Here is a 21,628-nt window from a genome sequence, read left to right as displayed (position 1 = left end):
CAGCTCTTGCAGGAGGCACTCGGCACTGCACACATTGCTGCAGGCCTGCAAGCTGCAGCAGCACCCCTGGTGTGCCTCACACCACAGGGGTGGGAGGTGGCTGATGCACAGCCAGAGCAGGATGACATCCAGCCAGGGACAGCCACCAATGGCAAAAGCCATGCAGCCACCTGGCCCAGCAAGGCTCAGAGCCACAGGGGAGCAGCCCTGCCAGCACCAGCCTGGAAAGCTTTCCTGCTCCCCACACAGGGATCTTGCAGGGAGCTCTCCCTCATGCCCCTGCTCCTTGTCATCTCCAGTCTGGCAGAACCTACCCTGCTCATCCAGCCTACAGGCCAGGCTTTGATGCCAGCACTGAGCAGGGCTCAAGCCCAGTGAGTACCAGCTGGAGACAAGTCTCCTCCAGCTCTGCTCCTGAGTAACCTCTGCTGGTGACAGCAGTGCCCTCCTCTGCTCCTGAGTAACCTCTGCTGGTGACAGCAGTGCCCCCCTCTGCTCCTGAGTAACCTCTGCTGGTGACAGCAGTGCCCTCCTCTGCTCCTGAGTAACCTCTGCTGGTGGCAGCAGTGCCCTCCTCTGCTCCTGAGTAACCTCTGCTGGTGACAGCAGTGCCCTCCTCTGCTCCTGAGTAACCTCTGCTGGTGACAGCAGTGCCCTCCTCTGCTCCTGAGTAACCTCTGCTGGTGGCAGCAGTGCCCTCCTCTGCTCCTGAGTAACCTCTGCTGGTGGCAGCAGTGCCCTCCTCTGCTCCTGAGCAACCTCTGCTGGTGACAGCAGTGCCCTCCTCTGCTCCTCAGAGTGAGCAACCTCTGCTGGTGGCAGCAGTGCCCTCCTCTGCTCCTGAGCAACCTCTGCTGGTGGCAGCAGTGCCCTCCTCTGCTCCTGAGCAACCTCTGCTGGTGACAGCAGTGCCCTCCTCTGCTCCTCAGAGTGAGCAACCTCTGCTGGTGGCAGCAGTGCCCTCCTCTGCTCCTGAGTAAACTCTGCTGGTGACAGCAGTGCCCTCCTCTGCTCCTCAGTGTGAGCAACCTCTGCTGGTGGCAGCAGTGCCCTCCTCTGCTCCTGAGTAACCTCTGCTGGTGACAGCAGTGCCCTCCTCTGCTCCTGAGTAACCTCTGCTGGTGGCAGCAGTGCCCTCCTCTGCTCCTCAGTGTGAGCAACCTCTGCTGGTGACAGCAGTGCCCTCCTCTGCTCCTGAGCAACCTCTGCTGGTGGCAGCAGTGCCCTCCTCTGCTCCTGAGTAAACTCTGCTGGTGACAGCAGTGCCCTCCTCTGCTCCTGAGCAACCTCTGCTGGTGACAGCAGTGCCCTCCTCTGCTCCTGAGCAACCTCTGCTGGTGACAGCAGTGCCCTCCTCTGCTCCTGAGTAACCTCTGCTGGTGACAGCAGTGCCCTCCTCTGCTCCTGAGCAACCTCTGCTGGTGACAGCAGTGCCCTCCTCTGCTCCTGAGTAACCTCTGCTGGTGACAGCAGTGCCCTCCTCTGCTCCTCAGAGTGAGCAACCTCTGCTGGTGGCAGCAGTGCCCTCCTCTGCTCCTGAGTAACCTCTGCTGGTGACAGCAGTGCCCTCCTCTGCTCCTGAGCAACCTCTGCTGGTGGCAGCAGTGCCCTCCTCTGCTCCTGAGTAACCTCTGCTGGTGACAGCAGTGCCCTCCTCTGCTCCTGAGTAACCTCTGCTGGTGGCAGCAGTGCCCTCCTCTGCTCCTGAGTAACCTCTGCTGGTGACAGCAGTGCCCTCCTCTGCTCCTGAGTAACCTCTGCTGGTGACAGCAGTGCCCTCCTCTGCTCCTGAGCAACCTCTGCTGGTGACAGCAGTGCCCTCCTGTGCTCCTCAGAGTGAGCAACCTCTGCTGGTGGCAGCAGTGCCCTCCTCTGCTCCTGAGTAAACTCTGCTGGTGACAGCAGTGCCCTCCTCTGCTCCTGAGTAACCTCTGCTGGTGGCAGCAGTGCCCTCCTCTGCTCCTGAGTAACCTCTGCTGGTGGCAGCAGTGCCCTCCTCTGCTCCTGAGTAACCTCTGCTGGTGGCAGCAGTGCCCTCCTCTGCTCCTGAGTAACCTCTGCTGGTGACAGCAGTGCCCTCCTCTGCTCCTGAGTAACCTCTGCTGGTGGCAGCAGTGCCCTCCTCTGCTCCTGAGTAACCTCTGCTGGTGGCAGCAGTGCCCTCCTCTGCTCCTGAGTAACCTCTGCTGGTGACAGCAGTGCCCTCCTCTGCTCCTGAGTAACCTCTGCTGGTGACAGCAGTGCCCTCCTCTGCTCCTGAGTAACCTCTGCTGGTGACAGCAGTGCCCTCCTCTGCTCCTCAGTGTGAGCAACCTCTGCTGGTGGCAGCAGTGCCCTCCTCTGCTCCTGAGCAACCTCTGCTGGTGACAGCAGTGCCCTCCTCTGCTCCTCAGTGTGAGCAACCTCTGCTGGTGACAGCAGTGCCCTCCTCTGCTCCTGAGTAACCTCTGCTGGTGACAGCAGTGCCCTCCTCTGCTCCTGAGTAACCTCTGCTGGTGACAGCAGTGCCCTCCTCTGCTCCTGAGCAACCTCTGCTGGTGGCAGCAGTGCCCTCCTCTGCTCCTCAGAGTGAGCAACCTCTGCTGGTGGCAGCAGTGCCCTCCTCTGCTCCTGAGCAACCTCTGCTGGTGACAGCAGTGCCCTCCTCTGCTCCTCAGTGTGAGCAACCTCTGCTGGTGACAGCAGTGCCCTCCTCTGCTCCTGAGTAACCTCTGCTGGTGACAGCAGTGCCCTCCTCTGCTCCTGAGTAACCTCTGCTGGTGACAGCAGTGCCCTCCTCTGCTCCTGAGTAACCTCTGCTGGTGACAGCAGTGCCCTCCTCTGCTCCTCAGTGTGAGCAACCTCTGCTGGTGGCAGCAGTGCCCTCCTCTGCTCCTGAGCAACCTCTGCTGGTGACAGCAGTGCCCTCCTCTGCTCCTCAGAGTGAGCAACCTCTGCTGGTGGCAGCAGTGCCCTCCTCTGCTCCTCAGTGTGAGCAACCTCTGCTGGTGGCAGCAGTGCCCTCCTCTGCTCCTGAGTAACCTCTGCTGGTGGCAGCAGTGCCCTCCTCTGCTCCTGAGCAACCTCTGCTGGTGGCAGCAGTGCCCTCCTCTGCTCCTGAGCAACCTCTGCTGGTGACAGCAGTGCCCTCCTCTGCTCCTGAGCAACCTCTGCTGGTGGCAGCAGTGCCCTCCTCTGCTCCTGAGTAACCTCTGCTGGTGACAGCAGTGCCCTCCTCTGCTCCTGAGTAACCTCTGCTGGTGACAGCAGTGCCCTCCTCTGCTCCTGAGTAACCTCTGCTGGTGACAGCAGTGCCCTCCTCTGCTCCTGAGCAACCTCTGCTGGTGACAGCAGTGCCCTCCTCTGCTCCTGAGTAACCTCTGCTGGTGGCAGCAGTGCCCTCCTCTGCTCCTGAGTAACCTCTGCTGGTGGCAGCAGTGCCCTCCTCTGCTCCTGAGCAACCTCTGCTGGTGACAGCAGTGCCCTCCTCTGCTCCTCAGAGTGAGCAACCTCTGCTGGTGGCAGCAGTGCCCTCCTCTGCTCCTGAGTAACCTCTGCTGGTGACAGCAGTGCCCTCCTCTGCTCCTGAGTAACCTCTGCTGGTGACAGCAGTGCCCTCCTCTGCTCCTGAGTAACCTCTGCTGGTGGCAGCAGTGCCCTCCTCTGCTCCTGAGTAAACTCTGCTGGTGGCAGCAGTGCCCTCCTCTGCTCCTGAGTAACCTCTGCTGGTGGCAGCAGTGCCCTCCTCTGCTCCTGAGTAACCTCTGCTGGTGGCAGCAGTGCCCTCCTCTGCTCCTGAGCAACCTCTGCTGGTGACAGCAGTGCCCTCCTCTGCTCCTCAGAGTGAGCAACCTCTGCTGGTGGCAGCAGTGCCCTCCTCTGCTCCTGAGTAACCTCTGCTGGTGACAGCAGTGCCCTCCTCTGCTCCTGAGTAACCTCTGCTGGTGACAGCAGTGCCCTCCTCTGCTCCTGAGTAACCTCTGCTGGTGGCAGCAGTGCCCTCCTCTGCTCCTGAGTAAACTCTGCTGGTGGCAGCAGTGCCCTCCTCTGCTCCTGAGTAACCTCTGCTGGTGGCAGCAGTGCCCTCCTCTGCTCCTCAGTGTGAGCAACCTCTGCTGGTGGCAGCAGTGCCCTCCTCTGCTCCTGAGTAACCTCTGCTGGTGGCAGCAGTGCCCTCCTCTGCTCCTGAGTAACCTCTGCTGGTGGCAGCAGTGCCCTCCTCTGCTCCTCAGTGTGAGCAACCTCTGCTGGTGACAGCAGTGCCCTCCTCTGCTCCTCAGAGTGAGCAACCTCTGCTGGTGACAGCAGTGCCCTCCTCTGCTCCTGAGTAACCTCTGCTGGTGACAGCAGTGCCCTCCTCTGCTCCTCAGAGTGAGCAACCTCTGCTGGTGGCAGCAGTGCCCTCCTCTGCTCCTGAGTAACCTCTGCTGGTGACAGCAGTGCCCTCCTCTGCTCCTGAGTAACCTCTGCTGGTGACAGCAGTGCCCTCCTCTGCTCCTGAGCAACCTCTGCTGGTGGCAGCAGTGCCCTCCTCTGCTCCTGAGTAACCTCTGCTGGTGACAGCAGTGCCCTCCTCTGCTCCTGAGCAACCTCTGCTGGTGACAGCAGTGCCCTCCTCTGCTCCTCAGAGTGAGCAACCTCTGCTGGTGGCAGCAGTGCCCTCCTCTGCTCCTGAGTAACCTCTGCTGGTGGCAGCAGTGCCCTCCTCTGCTCCTCAGTGTGAGCAACCTCTGCTGGTGGCAGCAGTGCCCTCCTCTGCTCCTGAGTAACCTCTGCTGGTGACAGCAGTGCCCTCCTCTGCTCCTCAGTGTGAGCAACCTCTGCTGGTGGCAGCAGTGCCCTCCTCTGCTCCTGAGCAACCTCTGCTGGTGACAGCAGTGCCCTCCTCTGCTCCTGAGCAACCTCTGCTGGTGACAGCAGTGCCCTCCTCTGCTCCTCAGTGTGTGACCTCCCTTCACAGGATCACAGCTCACAGGATGTGAGGGGTTGGAAGGGACCTCTGGAGAGCTTCCAGTCCCAGCCCCTGCCAGAGCAGGAGCAGAGAACCCAGCACAGGGCACACAGGAACACAGCCAGACAGGGCTGCAAAGGCTCCACAGAAGGAGACTCCACAACCTCTCTGGGCAGCCTGCTCCAGGCCTCTGGCAGCCTCCCAGGCAAGAAGTTCCTCCTCATGCTGAGCTGCAACCTCCTGGGCTGCAGCTTCCTTGAGGAGAGAGGCTGCCACTGTGAGTTTAGCCAAACAGAACAGCCCTGGAAAGCCTGAAGCCCACTCAGTTCACTTGAGGAATCCACTGGCAGAGGTAATATTGAGGCCACTGCTTGGCATGAGGCTGCAGATGGTGGCAGGGACAGAAGGGCTCAAGGTCAGCCCCAATGAGTGCAGCTGGGGGACCTGAGGGCATGGGAGGGCAGGCTGACCACACAGCTACTCAGGCTGGCAGAGCAGAGGCCATCTCTGAGCTAGTGGTGGGTCCAGGGGCCAGCAATGCTGCTCTGCTGCCAGCCATGGAACAGTTTCCTAGCTCAGGCTCTTGCCAATTTCTTGCCCAGACATCATCCTCTGAGCCTGTTGAAGAACACCAGAACCACAGAACCAGCTTGGAAGAGACCTCAGAGCTCATCAGGTCCAACCTATGACCTATCACCCAACACCTCCTGGCAACTAAACCATGGCTCCAAGTGCCACATCCAACCCCCTCCTGAACACCTCCAGGGATGGAGACTCCACCACCTCCCTGGGCAGCACATCCCAGGGGCCAATTACTCTTTCTGGGAAGAACTTTCTCCTCACCTCCAGCCTAAACCTCCCCTGGCACAGCTTGAGACTGTGTCCTCTTGTTCTGGTGCTGGGGGCCTGGGAGAAGAGACCAACCCCCACCTAGCTCCAACCTCCCTGCAGGGAGTTGGAGAGAGCAAGAAGGTCTCCCCTGAGCCTCCTCTTCTGCAGGCTAAGCAACCCCAGCTCCCTCAGCCTCTCCTCACAGGGCTGTGCCCCAGACCCCTCCCCAGCTTTGTTGCCCTTCTCTGGACACCTTCCAGCAGCTCAACCTCTTTCCTGACCTGAGGAGCCCAGAGCTGGACACAGGACTCAAGGTGTGGCCTAAGCAGTGCTGAGCACAGGGCACAAGGACTTCCCTGCTCCTGCTGGCCACACTCTGCCTGATGCAGGCCAGGATGCCCTTGGCCTTCTTGGTCCCCTGGGCACACTGCTGGCTCCTGTTCAGCTGCTGTCCACCAACACCCCCAGGTCCCTCTCTGCCTGGCTGCTCTCAGCCACTCTGCCCCCAGAACCAGGTGCTAGAATCAAGCATTGTGCTCAGCAGCCAAGGCAGGACAGGGGACAAGTGGCAAGCAGATCACAGCCGCAGATGTGATCCTCCCTCAAGCACATCTCCTTCCCTCACCCTGCAGTGGCACCTGGGAAGCAGGGGCTGGAGACAGCACAAGACAGGGCAGGAGGACAGAACTGCTCCAGCCAAAAGCCCTGCAACACACCAAGGTCAGGACCAACCACAGGCTCCCCACCATGGCTGGTGAAGGCCAGAGGAGGCAGGTCCCAATTCCTCTTGGAGCAGTGGATTTTGCCCTGGGCAGCAGCGGCGCCTCACCTGCTTCGCCGTGTCCAAGGTCTGAGCTGCTGTGCAGGGGGTGGGGTCCCTTCATTCTTCTCTTCTCTTCTGCCAGCCAGAGCAGTGGAAGTGCAGCCTCCTTCCCCTGCTGAAAAGACCTCCAGGGAGGCTGGGATCTGAGCAAAGGTGTCCCAGCTGTTTCCGGCCAGCTGCTCGGAGGTGCTCCAGGGTTGGGGGTGCGAGGTGAGCCCCGGCCACCCAGCTGCACCATCCTCCAGGCAGTCACAAGCAGCCAGGCAGGAGGCTTTTTGCTTGGAGCTCCAGGAGCCTGTCAGAGATTGCTTGCTCTGAGTCATTCCCTAAATGCCACTGCCTACAGGAAAGAAGATTATGGCTATGCAGCTCCTACTCAACCTAGTTCACACCAACCAACTCCTCGCCAGGACGCAGCCTGGCTGGCCAAGGAGAGCCCACTCCAGCAGAGCCCTTGGAAAGAGGGAGTGAAGGTAGAAACCTGCCTTGAAGTCCACAAAGCAAAGCAAGCTTCACTGGCAGGACAAAGGAAAGCCCTGGGCTCAGCCAGGAGCGCTGGGGGAAGGAGGAGGACTCCAAGCTGCATCTCCTGCCTCTTACTCAACGCTTGCTAAAGAACTGCACCTACCGCAGAAGGCTTCCTGGTGTCTGTCTTTTAATATTCCAGTATAAGGTTATGTTAGTACAGGACAATCCCTCCTTTGGAAGCACCAATTGAGCAGGGGGAGGAATGGAAGAGGCAGAGCCACTTGCAGCGTGGTGCTGGCAGGACACAAAGGAGATGCCCCCAGCTGCCACCTCCACAGCAGGCGTCCGGGCACACGGTGCCTCTGCCCACGGCGCAGGGCAGCATCCCCATCCACAGCCAGCCTTCCCGCCTCTCTCAGCCAGTGCTTTCCTCTGCTCTGAGGTGGCTTTCTCCAGAGGTCTTCAGGGCCTCCTGGGAGGGCAAGCTGGTTTCTGGGGCAGGCCTCAGGTTGGCTTGCTGGAAGGCACAGGAGTCCACGAAGACGCTGGGGATGCGGTCGCCGAAGTAGAGCTTGCTGTTGGCAGCTATCGCTTGGTACTTCATCAGCTCCAGGTACTCAGGGGTGAGCTTCAGCTGCAGGAGAGACACACCAGGCACTGTCAAAGGCAACCTGCCAGGCCCCACACACTATCACAGCACATCAGAGGCTGGAAGGGACCTCTGCAGAACATCCAGCCCAGCCCCCTGCCAGAGCAGGGCACCCAGGGCAGTCTGCACAGGAAAGCATCCAGGTGGGGTTGGAAAGTCCCCAGAGCAGGAGACTCCACAACTTCTCTGGGCAGCCTGCTCCAGGCCTCCAGCAGCCTCACACCAAAGGAGTTTCTCCTCCTCCTGTTGAGCTGAAAGCTTCTCTGTTCCAGTTTGCATCCATTGCTCCTTGGCTCATGGCTGTGCCCCAGCCAAAAGAGCTTGGCCCCCTCCCCTTGCCCCCCAGCCCTCAGCTCTTGACAGACATTGATCAGATCCCTCTCAGCCTTCTCCTCTCCACACTCAGCAGCCCCAGGGCTCTCAGCCTCTCTCCACAGGGCAGCTGCTCAAGTCCCCAAATCCTCCTGGCTCTCCCTTGGGCTCTCCCCAGCAGGTCTCTGTCTCTCTGGAGCTGGGGAGCCCAGCACTGGCCACAGGATTGGAGCTGTGGTCTGAGCAGGGCAGAGCAGAGGGGGAGCAGAACCTCCCCAGCCCTGCTGGCCACACTTTGCTTGCTGCACCCCAGGACCCCCTTGGCTCTCTTGGCCCCCAGGGCTCATTGCTGTCCCATGCAGCCCTTGCTGCCCCCCAGCACTCCAAGGTCTTGCTCCATGGAGCTGCTCTGCAGCAGGGCAGCTCCTAACCTGCCCTGGGGCCTGCTGCTGTTGCTGCCCAGATGCAGGAGCCTGCGCTTGGCCTTCCTGAGCTCCATGAGGTTTGCCTGCAGGCAGCTCTCAGCCTCTCCAGCCCTCCTTGGGTGGCAGCACACCACTAGATTTCACCTCAGGCAGCTGCTCCCTGGGATGTGTGCTGTTCAAGCCAAGTGTTTGCCCACCCTCATCTTCTGGACAGAGGAACAGGGTCAGCAGGTCCTCTTCTGACCAGCTTTCAAGTGCTCACCTTGTTGGAATCAGCCAGCTTCTGAGCAGTGTAGTACTGAGCATCAGCTTTTGCTTTCTCTCTTGCCAGGAAGGCAGCATCTGACACCACAGCACAGGGGGGACACAGCAACAAGTGTTAACAAGTGACTGTCTCCATCACACCACCCCTGAGCCCTTGCCCCCTGAGGGTAAGCTGGCACAGGTGTGACTGTGGCACAGCTTGGCTGGCTCTGAATGCCAGAATGAACCAGGCTGGAAAGGACCTTGGAGATCATCCAGCCCAACCTATCCCCCAGCACCATCTCATCAACCAAACCATGGCTCCAAGGGCCTCATCCAGGCTCTTCTTAAACACCTCCAGGGATGGGGACTCCACCACCTCCCTGGGCAGCACATCCCAAGGGCCAATTACTCTCTCTGGGAAGAATTTCTTCCTAACATCCAGCCTGAACCTCCCCTGGCACAGCTTGAGACTGTGTCCTCTTGTTCTGGTGCTGGGTGCCTGGGAGAAGAGACCAACTCCCCCCCTGGCTACAACCTCCCTGCAGGGAGTTGCAGAGAGCAAGAAGGTCTCCCCTGAGCCTCCTCTTCTGCAGGCTAAGCAACCCCAGCTCCCTCAGCCTCTCCTCACAGGGCTGTGCCCCAGACCCCTCCCCAGCTTTGTTGCCCTTCTCTGGACACCTTCCAGCAGCTCAACCTCTTTCCTAACCTGAGGAGCCCAGAGCTGGACACAGGACTCAAGGTGTGGCCTAAGCAGTGCTGAGCACAGGGCACAAGGACTTCCCTGCTCCTGCTGGCCACACTCTTCCTGATGCAGGCCAGGATGCCCTTGGCCTTCTTGGCCCCCTGGGCACACTGCTGGCTCCTGTTCAGCTGCTGTCCACCACCCCCCCAGGTCCCTCTCTGCCTGGCTGCTCTCAGCCACTCTGCCCCCAGCCTGTAGCTCTGCCTGGGGTTGCTGTGGCCAAAGTGCAGCCCCTGGCACTGGGACTTGTTCAGTGCCATCCTGTTGGCCTCTGCCCATCTGTCCAGCCTGGCAGGGTCCCTCTGCACTGCTGGCTCCCTGCAGAGGTGCCTGCAGAGGGGAGGAATGCCACCCAGTGCCTATCCAGCAGGGCAGCTCCTAACCTGTCCTGGGGCCTGCTGCTGTTCCTGGCTAGATGCAGGACCCTGCACTTGGCCTTCCTGAACTCCAGGAGGTTTGCCTGCAGCCAGCTCTCCCTTTCTTCCCCCTGCAGCCTGGTGATGCCTACAAGCCCAGGTGTGAGGCTCCTGCAGCTGGCAGCAGCCCCAGCTGGAGGCTGAGCCCAGGGGCAGTCACCTTCGATCTCCGAGATGCGCTTCTCCGTCTCCTTCTCCATGATCTTCTGCTGGTAGTGAATCCTGGCCACCTGAGCAGCCTTCTCTGCCTCTGCAGGCACAAAGCTCAGCTCAGCTCCTCAGGGCTCAGCTCCCAGCCCCCCACCCCTGCTTTCACACTCTGCCACACTGGGGAGCTTGCCCTCCGCCGCCTCCCTTCCTGCTCGCACAGCCTCAGGGCCAGCCTGCAGTGCCAGGGATGCACAAAGGGCAGGCAGCTGATGCTGCCAGAGCTGCCACTGCCACCCAGAGCAGCCTTTCTGGCACAGCTGTGGTTGCTTCTGCCTGCTGCAGGGCAGGGGAGAATGGTGCAGGGCAGGGGAGAATGGTGCAGGGCAGGGGAGCCGGCTGCAGGGCAGGGGAGAATGGTGCAGGGCAGGGGAGCCTGCTGCAGGGCAGGGGAGCCTGCTGCAGGGCAGGGGAGCCTGCTGCAGGGCAGGGGAGCCGGCTGCAGGGCAGGGGAGCCGGCTGCAGGGCAGGGGAGCCTGCTGCAGGGCAGGGGAGCCTGCTGCAGGGCAGGGGAGCCTGCTGCAGGGCAGGGGAGCCGGCTGCAGGGCAGGGGAGCCTGCTGCAGGGCAGGGGAGCCTGCTGCAGGGCAGGGGAGCCTGCTGCAGGGCAGGGGAGAATGGTGCAGGGCAGGGGAGCCTGCTGCAGGGCAGGGGAGCCTGCTGCAGGGCAGGGGAGCCTGCTGCAGGGCAGGGGAGCCTGCTGCAGGGCAGGGGAGCCGGCTGCAGGGCAGGGGAGCCGGCTGCAGGGCAGGGGAGCCTGCTGCAGGGCAGGGGAGCCGGCTGCAGGGCAGGGGAGCCGGCTGCAGGGCAGGGGAGCCGGCTGCAGGGCAGGGGAGCCGGCTGCAGGGCAGGGGAGCCGGCTGCAGGGCAGGGGAGCCGGCTGCAGGGCAGGGGAGCCGGCTGCAGGGCAGGGGAGCCGGCTGCAGGGCAGGGGAGCCGGCTGCAGGGCAGGGGAGCCTGCTGCAGGGCAGGGGAGAATGGTGCAGGGCAGGGGAGCCTGCTGCAGGGCAGGGGAGCCTGCTGCAGGGCAGGGGAGCCGGCTGCAGGGCAGGGGAGCCGGCTGCAGGGCAGGGGAGCCTGCTGCAGGGCAGGGGAGCCTGCTGCAGGGCAGGGGAGCCTGCTGCAGGGCAGGGGAGCCTGCTGCAGGGCAGGGGAGCCGGCTGCAGGGCAGGGGAGCCGGCTGCAGGGCAGGGGAGCCTGCTGCAGGGCAGGGGAGCCTGCTGTTCTGTTGCTCTGGGGAGCCTGGTGGGACACAGACACAGCAGCACAGACACTGCTGCTTTCTAGATGGCTCTTGGTCCAGCCTGGCCATGCCTCCTCTAGGGAGCTGTCAGTGATGGCAGACAATGGTAGGAAACCTTATGGTGGGTGAGGAATAGAGCTTCAGCCTGAGCCACTGCCCCCCAGGAGGACTCCCAGCTGGCCACATACCAATGAGGGCTTTCTTCCTGTCTGTCTCTGCCTCCTTCTCTACCACCTTCTGCTTCTGGGCTGCAATCAGCAGCTTGGTCTTCTCAGCTTCCCTGCAGGGGGAGAAACATGGTCACAAGGGAAGTGAGTGGGTGCAGGAGGTCCTCACAGCCATGAGGCCTAGTTCTGCCTCCAGCTGTGTGAGCCTAAGCCCAGGCAAGAGGCCAAAGGAAGGGATTAATCCCCCTCTGCCTGGCACCAGTGAGGCCACATCCAGATGCTGCCCAGAGTTTGAGGCCCTTAGGAAGAGCAGTCCAGTGAAGGGCTACTGCAGATGTGGGGTGGGAGCCAGGGCATACAAGGAGAGGCTGCAGGAGCTGGGTTTGCTTGCATGGAGATGAGGAGGTGAAGGAGAGACCAAACAGCATCCTGCCCTGCCCCAAAGGGTGCTGGAGAGCCTGGGGCCAGGCTCTTCTTGGAGGGACACAATGAGAGCTCCAAGCTGCAGCACAGACAGCCTGGGCCAGCCCTGAGGAAGGAGCCCAGCCCTGTGCCAGTGGTGGAGCTTCCCCAGCTCACATGGACATAGCTCCCAGTGACCTGCTGCAGCTGTGCCACTGGAAAAGGGCTTGGACAGGGCAGCTCCATGGGGATGTACCAGACTAAAATCACCTGCAGGGCTCTCAGTTTGCTGGAGGGGAGCTTATGGAGGCACCGAGAACCCTGAGCCCCAGTTTCAGCCTACAAGTCCTCTGCAGGTTCTCTCTAGGACACTGGTGTCCAGAGAAGGGCCAGGAGGAGGAGCAGAGGGCTGGAGCTGCTCTGAGCACAGCCTGAGAGAATTGGGCTTGTGCAGGCTGGAGAGGAGAAGGCTCCCAGGAGAGCTTCTGGTGGCCTGCCAGGAGCTGCAGGGGGCTGCAAGCAAGCTGGGGAGGGACTTGGGAGGGGGTGAGGGAGGGAAAGGACTGGGGGGGATGGAGCCAAAGTAGAAGTGGGGAGCTTGAGATTGGCTGTGAGGAAGAAGTTGTTGGCCAGGAGGGTGGTGAGAGCCTGGCCCAGGTTGCCCAGGGAGGTGGTGGAAGCCTCCTGCCTGGAGGTGTTTGCAGCCAGGCTGGAGGTGGCTGTGAGCAACCTGCTGCAGTGTGAGGTGTCCCTGCCCATGGCAGGGGGTTGGCACTGGCTGAGCCTCGAGGTCCCTTCCATGATTCCATGAGTCTCCACCAAGCAGCAGGAGCACAGCCTTGCCATGGGGATGCTGCCTGTGCAGCAGGTCCTTGGGAAGGGCTGAAAGGCTTCAAGGTGAAAGAGCTATGGCAGTGGAGAGCACCTGGCCAGGCACACACTGACTGCAGCCCACCTCTCACCTTCTGAGCACCAAGTAAAGAGCTTTCCACAGAGCATTCTGGCTATGTGCTGGGCCCTCCCCACCCCTCCACAGCCTGCCCTGTGCAGCTACTCACATCAACTCAAAGTTCCTCCGGATGGCTTCGGGGATTTTGGGCTTTGTGACACGCACAGCCTGGGGAGAAAGGCAAAGAGAAGGCAGCTGCCATCAGCCAAGAGAAGGCAGCTGCCATCAGCCAAGAGAAGGCAGCTGCCATCAGCCAAGAGAAGGCAGCTGCCATCAGCCAAGAGAAGGCAGCTGCCATCAGCCAAGAGAAGGCAGCTGCCATCAGCCAAGAGAGGGCAGCTGCCATCAGCCAAGAGAAGGCAGCTGCCATCAGCCAAGAGAAGGCAGCTGCCATCAGCCAAGAGAAGGCAGCTGCCATCAGCCAAGAGAAGGCAGCTGCCATCAGCCAAGAGAAGGCAGCTGCCATCAGCCAAGAGAGGGCAGCTGCCATCAGCCAAGAGAAGGCAGCTGCCATCAGCCAAGAGAGGGCAGCTGCCATCAGCCAAGAGAAGGCAGCTGCCATCAGCCAAGAGAAGGCAGCTGCCATCAGCCAGCCACAGAACCTCTGCTGCTTGGAAAAGACCTCTGAGAGCATCAAGTGCTGACACCACCATGGCCACTAAACCATGGCCACAGGTTTCTGGAACACCTCCAGGCTTGGGGACTCCACCACCTCCCTGGGCAGCCTCTGCCAGGCTCTGACCACTCTTGCTGGGAAAAGCCTTTGCCTGGTGCCCAGTCTGAGCCTGCCCTGCTGCAGCCTGAGGCCATTGCCTCTTGTTCATCACCTGTGAGAAGAGAGCAGCAGCAACCTCTCCACCACCTCCTCTCAGGGAGCTGCAGAGAGCAGGGAGCTCTCCCCTCAGCCTCCTCTGCTCCACACTAACCATCCCCAGCTCCTTCAGCCTCTCCTCAGCAGATTTCTGCTGCAGGCCCTTCCCAGCTTCCTTGCCCTGCTCTGCCCTGGCTCCAGCACCTCCACCTCTCTCTTGTCTTGAGGAGCCCAACTCTGGGCACAGCACCAAAGAAATCTTTCCTTGTCTCCAACCTGACCCTCCCCTGGCAACAATTTCAGGGCCATTTCCTCTCCTCTGTCCCCTGAGTGTCAGAAGGGCCCAACCCCCACCTCAGTCCAACCTCCTTTCAGGGAGCTGTAGGGAGCCTCCCCTCAGCCTCCTTTGCTCCAGACTGAACCACCTCAGGCCCATACCAGGACCAGTGCTGCTCAATGTCTTTAATGCTCAAGTTGAGCCACCCCCAGCAGGTTTGCAGCTGACACCCAGCTGAGTGCTGTGGCTGATGAGAATCCAGGAGCTGGAGGGCATCCAGAGGGACCTGGCCAGGCTGCAGAGGTGGCTGAGGAGACCCTCAGGAGGTGCAGCAAGGCCAAGGGCAAGGTCCTGCACCTAGCTCTGGGCTACCCTCAGAATCAATCCAGGCTGGGGGGGATGAGATTGAGAGCAGCCCTGCAGAGAAGGCCTTGGGGGTGCTGGGGGGGAGAAGCTGGGCAGGAGCCAGCAATGGGCACTGGCAGCACAGAAGGCCAAGGGCAGCCTGGGCTGCATCCAAAGCAGTGTGGCCAGAGCTGGAGAGAGGGATCCTGCCCCTCTGCTCTGCTCTGGGGAGACCTCACCTGCAGGGCTGGGGCCAGCTGTGGGGCCCTCAGCACAAGAGAGACCTGGAGCTGGTGGAGTAGGTCCAGAAGAGGACCATACAGATGATGAGAGGGATGGAGAAGCACTGTTATGGGGACAGGTTGGGAGAGCTGGGGCTGTTCAGCCTGGAGAAGAGAAGGCTCCAGGGAGACCTCAGAGCAACATTCCCTTGGCCTATGGCAGGGCACAGTGAGCAGAGCCTGGCCCTGGCCCTTCCTGCCTGACCCCCAGCCCTCAGCTCTTGAGAGACATTGCTCAGATCCCTCTCAGCCTTCTCCTCTCCACACTCAGCAGCCCCAGGGCTCTCAGCCTCTCCTCAGCAGCAGTGCTCCAGGCCCTGCAGCATCCTTGCAGCCCTCCCTTGGCCTCTCCCCAGCAGATCCCTGTCCCTCCTGAGCTGGGGAGCCCAGAGCTGGCTGCAAGATTGCAGCTGGGGCCTCAGCAGGGCAGAGCAGAGGGGGAGGAGAAGCTCCCTGGCTCTGCTGGCCACACTCTGCTGAGTGCAGCCCAGGAGCCCCTTGGCCTTCTTGGCCCCCAGGGCACATTGCTGTGCCCTGCAGAACTTGCTGCCCCCCAGCACTCCCAGGTGCTTCTCCTTGGGGCTGCTCTCCAGCAGATCCCCTCCCAGCCTGTGCTGCTGCAGGTTATTCTTCCTGCCCAGCTGCAGGGCTCTGCTCTCATCCTTGCTGACCCTCAGGAGGTTCCTCTGAGCACCCTGAACTCACCACCTGGCAGCTGCTGCAGCTCACTGCTCCAGGACTTCACCTCTGTTTCTAAAGGGTCCAGCAGGACATCCCTGCCAGGCAGCTGTGCTCAGCAGTGCCAGATGTGCTCAGCACCCCTCCTGAACACCCAGCACCCCTGGGCCCAGCATCATTGCTTTCCCAGGGGATACTGAAGTGGTCAGAGCCCCTGCCAGGAGTGCCAGGGTCTGTGCTCATGAGGCTTCCTCTGGGCTTCTAGAGGCAGCTTCACCTCTTCCTCCTCACTAAGAGGGTTGTCTGCAGCAGTCCAGGAGCATGCTGGGGGAGAGGTTGGACTGGATGATCTTGAAGGTCTTTTCCAGCCTGGTTAAGTTCTGTGATATGGAATCACAGACTCCCAGAGCTGGCAGGGCTGGAAGGGACCCCAAGGCTGAGCCAGTGCCAACCCCCTGCCATGGGCAGGGACACCTCACACTGCAGCAGGTTGCTCACAGCCACCTCCAGCCTGGCTGCAAACACCTCCAGGCAGGAGGCTTCCACCACCTCCCTGGGCAACCCCCCTGAAGGAGCTCCAAGAAGGCTGTAGAGAGACTGTTCCCAAAGGCCTGCAGGGACAGGAGCAGGGGCAATGGCTTCAAAGCAGAGCAGAGCAGATTGAGATTGGATGTGAGGAACAAGTTGTGCCCCAGGAGGCTGCTGGAACACTGCAGCAGGCTGCCCAGGGAGGTGGTTGAGGCTCCATGCCTGGAGCTATTCCAGGGGAGGCTGGCCAGGGCTCTGGGCAACCTGAGCCAGTGGAGGATGTCCCTGCATTGGATGAGCTTTGGAGGTCCCTTCTGGCCTGGACTGTTCTACAGTTCCCCTTGGATAAAAGGAGCAGCAAACCCAGCTGTGTTTCCCAAGTCAGGAGTGGGGCACTCATCTCTTCTGCACCTTGCCCAGTCCTTCCACACCTTTCATCCTCCCTCCCTCCCTCCCAACCTCCTGTATCTGAAGGGGGCTACAGAAAAGCTGGGGAGGGACTTTGGAGGGGGTGAGGGAGGGATAGGACTGGGGGGGATGGAGCAAAAGGAGAAGTGGGGAGCTTGAGATTGGCTGTGAGGAAGAAGTTGTTGGCCAGGAGGGTGGTGAGAGCCTGGCCCAGGTTGCCCAGGGAGGTGGTGGAAGCCTCCTGCCTGGAGGTGTTTGCAGCCAGGCTGGAGGTGGCTGTGAGCAACCTGCTGCAGTGTGAGGTGTCCCTGCCCATGGCAGGGGGTTGGCACTGCCTGAGCCTTGAGCTCCCTTCCAGCCCTGCCAGCTCTGGGATTCCCTTCAGTGGACACCTCCAGAGACTTTCATCTCAGCCCTCAAGCCTGTTTTTCCCCAGCTGGCTGCCCTGAACCTCAGCATGCCAAAGAAATCCAGCCTGCCACACAGAGCCCAGCTGAGATCAAAGAGGAGCTGCTGACACTAAGTGCAAGCAGAAAATCACTTCAGAGATAACATCTGCCCCTATCTCTGGCTCAAGCTCAGAAAAGAGAAAGATCTCTTTGCTTTTTCAACCACCTGCAGGCACTCTGCAGGCAGAGTGGAGCACACTGCAGGCAGAGTGGAGCACACTGCAGGCAGAGTGGAGCACACTGCAGGCAGAGTGGAGCACACTGCCCTGCAGGAGGCCCAAACAAACACTCACAGGAAAATATTGTCTTGCTCTTTGCAACATTAGATCAAATATCTGCAGCTCTGTGGCCTACAAAGGTCCTCCTGCATATGCTGCAAGGCTTTCCCTAGGACACTGAGACACTTGAAGGTGTCCAGAGAAGGGCAACAAGGCTGGGGAGGGGTCTGGGGCACAGCCCTGGGAGGAGAGGCTGAGGGAGCTGGGGTTGCTTAGCCTGGAGAAGAGGAGGCTCAGGGGAGACCTTCTTGCTCTCTCCAACTCCCTGCAGGGAGGTTGTAGCCAGGTGGGGGTTGGTCTCTTCTCCCAGGCAGCCAGCACCAGAACAAGAGGACACAGTCTCAAGATGTGCCAGGAGAGGTTTAGTTTGGAGGTGAGGAGAAAGTTCTTCCCAGAAAGACTAATTGGCCCTTGGGATGTGCTGCCCTGGGAGGTGGTGGAGTCCCCATCCCTGGAGGTGTTCAGGACGGGATTGGATGTGGAACTTGGAGCCATGGCTTGGCTGTCAGGAGGTGTTGGGTGTTAGGTCACAGGTTGGACCTGATGCTCTCTGAGGCCTTTTCCAGCCTGCTTGATTCTGTGGCTCTATGATCCTGATTTCAGTGCAGCATTGTCTCAGGCTCCCACAGCATCCTCCCAGCTGCAGGCAGGCAGTGTGCTCTGGGGGCTGGGCAGGGAGGTGGATGGGAGCTGCCTGAAGGACAGAAGTCAGAGAGCTGTGGTCAGTGGGACAGAGTCTGGCTGGAGGCTTGTGTCCAGTGGAGTCCCTCAGGCCTCAGCCCTGGGACCAGAGCTCTGCAATCTGCTCCTCAGTGACCTGGCTGAGGGCACAGAGGGCACTGGCAGCAGGTTTGCTGCTGGCACCAACCTGGCAGCAGTGGTGACAGCCCTCAGGCTGTGCTGCCAGCCAGAGCTGGGCAGGCTGAGAGCTGGGCAGGGAGCAAGGCAATGAAAGCCACCAAGGGCAAGGGCAGGGTCTGGCAGCTGGGGAAGAAGAAGCCCAGGCAGCAGGAGAGGTTGGGCACTGAGCTGCTGGAGAGCAGGGAAGGGGACAAGGAGCTGGGGGTGCTGGGGGATGGGAGGCTGAGCAGGAGCCAGCAATGAGCTGTGGTGGCCAAGAAGGCCAAGGGCCTCCTGGGCTGCATGAGAAGGGCTGTGGGGAGGAGGTGAGAGAGGTTCTGCTGCCCCTCTGCTCTGCCCTGCTGAGGCCACAGCTGGAATCTTGTGTCCAGCTCTGGGCCCCTCAGGTCAGGAAGGAGCTCAGGGAAGTGCTTGAGAGAGTCCATGGCAGAGGCACAGAGCTGCTGCAGGCAGGGGAAGCTCTTCCTCAGGAGCAGAGCCTGAGGGAGCTGAGGGCTCTGGAGCTTGCAGAGGAGGACCCTGAGAGGTGAGCTCCTTCCTGGGGCTCAAGCTGTGCAGGGGCAGTGCCCAGAGGCAGGAGCCAGGCTCTGCTGGGTGCTGCCCAGTGCCAGCACAAGGGGCAGTGCTGGAAGCTGAGGCAGAGGAAGTTGCATGGACAGAGGAGGGAGAAGTTTTCCCCTGTGAGGGTGCCAGAGGCCTGGAGCAGGCTGCCCAGGGGGGTTGTGGAGTCTCCCTCTGTGGAGAGATTCCAACCCCCCTGGATGTGTTGCTGTGTGCCCTGCCCTGGGCGCCCCTGCTGTGGCAGGGGGTTGGACTGGAGGAGCTCTGGAGTTCCCTTCCAGCCCCTCCCATGCTGTGACTCTGTAATCATCTCAGCATTTACAAGTGGTCTCTGTGATGGGGGCAGTCTTCAAGCTACCAGCCTCAACTCCAGGCTCACCTATTGCATGTTCTGTGGAAAAGGGAAGCAGGAAACCTCTTCAGTCCAGTGAGAGGTGAGCAAATTTGAGGTGAGCAAATAAGAGAGGAGTATTTGTCAGGGAGTGAATCTAGCTGCAGAGTGAGAAGTGAGCAAACTGAAGGCAGGAATAAAGAGGAACTTTGGCAGGGGATGAACCTCCCTGGAGGTAGTGAGGGGTGAGCAAACTCAAGGTGGAAACAAAGAGGAATCTTGGTCAGGGAATGAACCTACCTGGATGGTGAGGCCTGGTGCCATGACATTGAGATCCTTCTGCAGGGCCAACTTCAAATTCTCATCTATCTGATCTGTGTTTGGGGAACAAGGGAGAGGTCACTTGGCTTCACCACCTTCTGTCTCACTGCCTGTTCTCTCACACTCATGCCAGGCATCCCATCTGACCTTGCAGACCCAAGCATGCCTCTGGGCTCAAAGATGCTTTCTGAGCTCATTCCACAGACTGCTTCCCTTCCCAGACCCCCTAGAAAACATGGAGAGCCACAGAGGGGTGTTCCTAGAAAGGCTCAGCTGCTGGTGAGCTCATGGGATCTGAGCTACAGGCAAGTGGCTTTCAGTGTCTCAGCAAGAGAAAGCAGCCAGAGCCTCCAGCAGCAGTCTGTCCCTCTCCAGAGCCACACTGCCAGCAGCAGTCTGTCCCTTTCTAGCTAGAGCCACACTGCCAGCAGCAGTCTGTCCCTCTCCAGAGCCACACTGCCTCCAGCAGCAGTCTGTCCCTCTCTAGAGCCACACTGCCAGCAGCAGTCTGTCCCTCTCTAGAGCCACACTGCCAGCAGCAGTCTGTCCCTCTCTAGAGCCACACTGCCAGCAGCAGTCTGTCCCTTTCTAGCTAGAGCCACACTGCCAGCAGCAGTCTGTCCCTTTCTAGCTAGAGCCACACTGCCAGCAGCAGTCTGTCCCTCTCTAGAGCCACACTGCCAGCAGCAGTCTGTCCCTCTCTAGAGCCACACTGCCAGCAGCAGTCTGTCCCTCTCCAGAGCCACACTGCCAGCAGCAGTCTGTCCCTTTCTAGCTAGAGCCACACTGCCAGCAGCAGTCTGTCCCTCTCTAGAGCCACACTGCCAGCAGCAGTCTGTCCCTCTCTAGAGCCACACTGCCAGCAGCAGTCTGTCCCTCTCTAGAGCCACACTGCCAGCAGCAGTCTGTCCCTCTCTAGAGCCACACTGCCAGCAGCAGTCTGTCCCTCTCTAGAGCCACACTGCCAGCAGCAGTCTGTCCCTTTCTAGCTAGAGCCACACTGCCAGCAGCAGTCTGTCCCTTTCTAGCTAGAGCCACACTGCCAGCAGCAGTCTGTCCCTCTCTAGAGCCACACTGCCAGCAGCAGTCTGTCCCTCTCCAGAGCCACACTGCCAGCAGCAGTCTGTCCCTTTCTAGCTAGAGCCACACTGCCAGCAGCAGTCTGTCCCTTTCTAGCTAGAGCCACACTGCCAGCAGCAGTCTGTCCCTCTCTAGAGCCACACTGCCAGCAGCAGTCTGTCCCTCTCTAGAGCCACACTGCCAGCAGCAGTCTGTCCCTCTCTAGAGCCACACTGCCAGCAGCAGTCTGTCCCTTTCTAGCTAGAGCCACACTGCCAGCAGCAGTCTGTCCCTCTCTAGAGCCACACTGCCAGCAGCAGTCTGTCCCTTTCTAGCTAGAGCCACACTGCCAGCAGCAGTCTGTCCCTCTCTAGAGCCACACTGCCAGCAGCAGTCTGTCCCTCTCTAGAGCCACACTGCCAGCAGCAGTCTGTCCCTCTCCAGAGCCACACTGCCAGCAGCAGTCTGTCCCTTTCTAGCTAGAGCCACACTGCCAGCAGCAGTCTGTCCCTCTCTAGAGCCACACTGCCAGCAGCAGTCTGTCCCTCTCTAGAGCCACACTGCCAGCAGCAGTCTGTCCCTCTCTAGAGCCACACTGCCAGCAGCAGTCTGTCCCTCTCCAGAGCCACACTGCCAGCAGCAGTCTGTCCCTTTCTAGCTAGAGCCACACTGCCAGCAGCAGTCTGTCCCTCTCTAGAGCCACACTGCCAGCAGCAGTCTGTCCCTCTCTAGAGCCACACTGCCAGCAGCAGTCTGTCCCTCTCTAGAGCCACACTGCCAGCAGCAGTCTGTCCCTCTCTAGAGCCACACTGCCAGCAGCAGTCTGTCCCTCTCCAGAGCCACACTGCCAGCAGCAGTCTGTCCCTCTCTAGAGCCACACTGCCAGCAGCAGTCTGTCCCTCTCTAGAGCCACACTGCCAGCAGCAGTCTGTCCCTCTCTAGAGCCACACTGCCAGCAGCAGTCTGTCCCTTTCTAGCTAGAGCCACACTGCCAGCAGCAGTCTGTCCCTCTCTAGAGCCACACTGCCAGCAGCAGTCTGTCCCTTTCTAGCTAGAGCCACACTGCCAGCAGCAGTCTGTCCCTCTCTAGAGCCACACTGCCTCCAGCAGCAGTCTGTCCCTCTCTAGAGCCACACTGCCAGCAGCAGTCTGTCCCCTCTCCAGAGCCACACTGCCAGCAGCAGTCTGTCCCTTTCTAGCTAGAGCCACACTGCCAGCAGCAGTCTGTCCCTCTCTAGAGCCACACTGCCTCCAGCAGCAGTCTGTCCCTCTCTAGAGCCACACTGCCAGCAGCAGTCTGTCCCTCTCTAGAGCCACACTGCCAGCAGCAGTCTGTCCCTCTCTAGAGCCACACTGCCAGCAGCAGTCTGTCCCTCTCTAGAGCCACACTGCCAGCAGCAGTCTGTCCCTCTCTAGAGCCACACTGCCAGCAGCAGTCTGTCCCTCTCTAGAGCCACACTGCCAGCAGCAGTCTGTCCCTCTCCAGAGCCACACTGCCAGCAGCAGTCTGTCCCTCTCTAGAGCCACACTGCCAGCAGCAGTCTGTCCCTCTCTAGAGCCACACTGCCAGCAGCAGTCTGTCCCTCTCTAGAGCCACACTGCCAGCAGCAGTCTGTCCCTTTCTAGCTAGA

General features: G+C 60.6%; 1 protein-coding gene across 3 annotated transcripts in view; it reads right to left on the bottom strand.

Moving 5' to 3' along the window:
* Positions 1 to 7,443: 7,443 nt before the first annotated feature.
* Positions 7,444 to 21,628, bottom strand: part of ERLIN1 (ER lipid raft associated 1) — a 34,412-nt gene continuing 20,227 nt past the window's right edge. For all 3 annotated transcript variants that reach the window (XM_054174669.1, XM_054174670.1, XM_054174668.1), the window contains 6 exons: positions 18,918 to 18,991; positions 12,919 to 12,977; positions 11,480 to 11,571; positions 10,003 to 10,092; positions 8,701 to 8,780; positions 7,444 to 7,686 (listed from right to left, as the gene is read on the bottom strand). In XM_054174669.1, the coding sequence (XP_054030644.1) occupies positions 7,468 to 7,686; positions 8,701 to 8,780; positions 10,003 to 10,092; positions 11,480 to 11,571; positions 12,919 to 12,977; positions 18,918 to 18,991 (614 nt within the window). In that variant the 3' untranslated portion in view covers positions 7,444 to 7,467. The remainder of the gene's footprint in view (positions 7,687 to 8,700; positions 8,781 to 10,002; positions 10,093 to 11,479; positions 11,572 to 12,918; positions 12,978 to 18,917; positions 18,992 to 21,628) is intronic.

The sequence above is a fragment of the Dryobates pubescens genome, chromosome 30 (assembly GCF_014839835.1).
Source record: "Dryobates pubescens isolate bDryPub1 chromosome 30, bDryPub1.pri, whole genome shotgun sequence".
NCBI classification, from domain to species: domain Eukaryota; kingdom Metazoa; phylum Chordata; class Aves; order Piciformes; family Picidae; genus Dryobates; species Dryobates pubescens.
The sequence above is the reverse complement of the archived record's forward strand: the minus strand, read 5'-3'. Positions and strand labels throughout refer to the sequence as shown.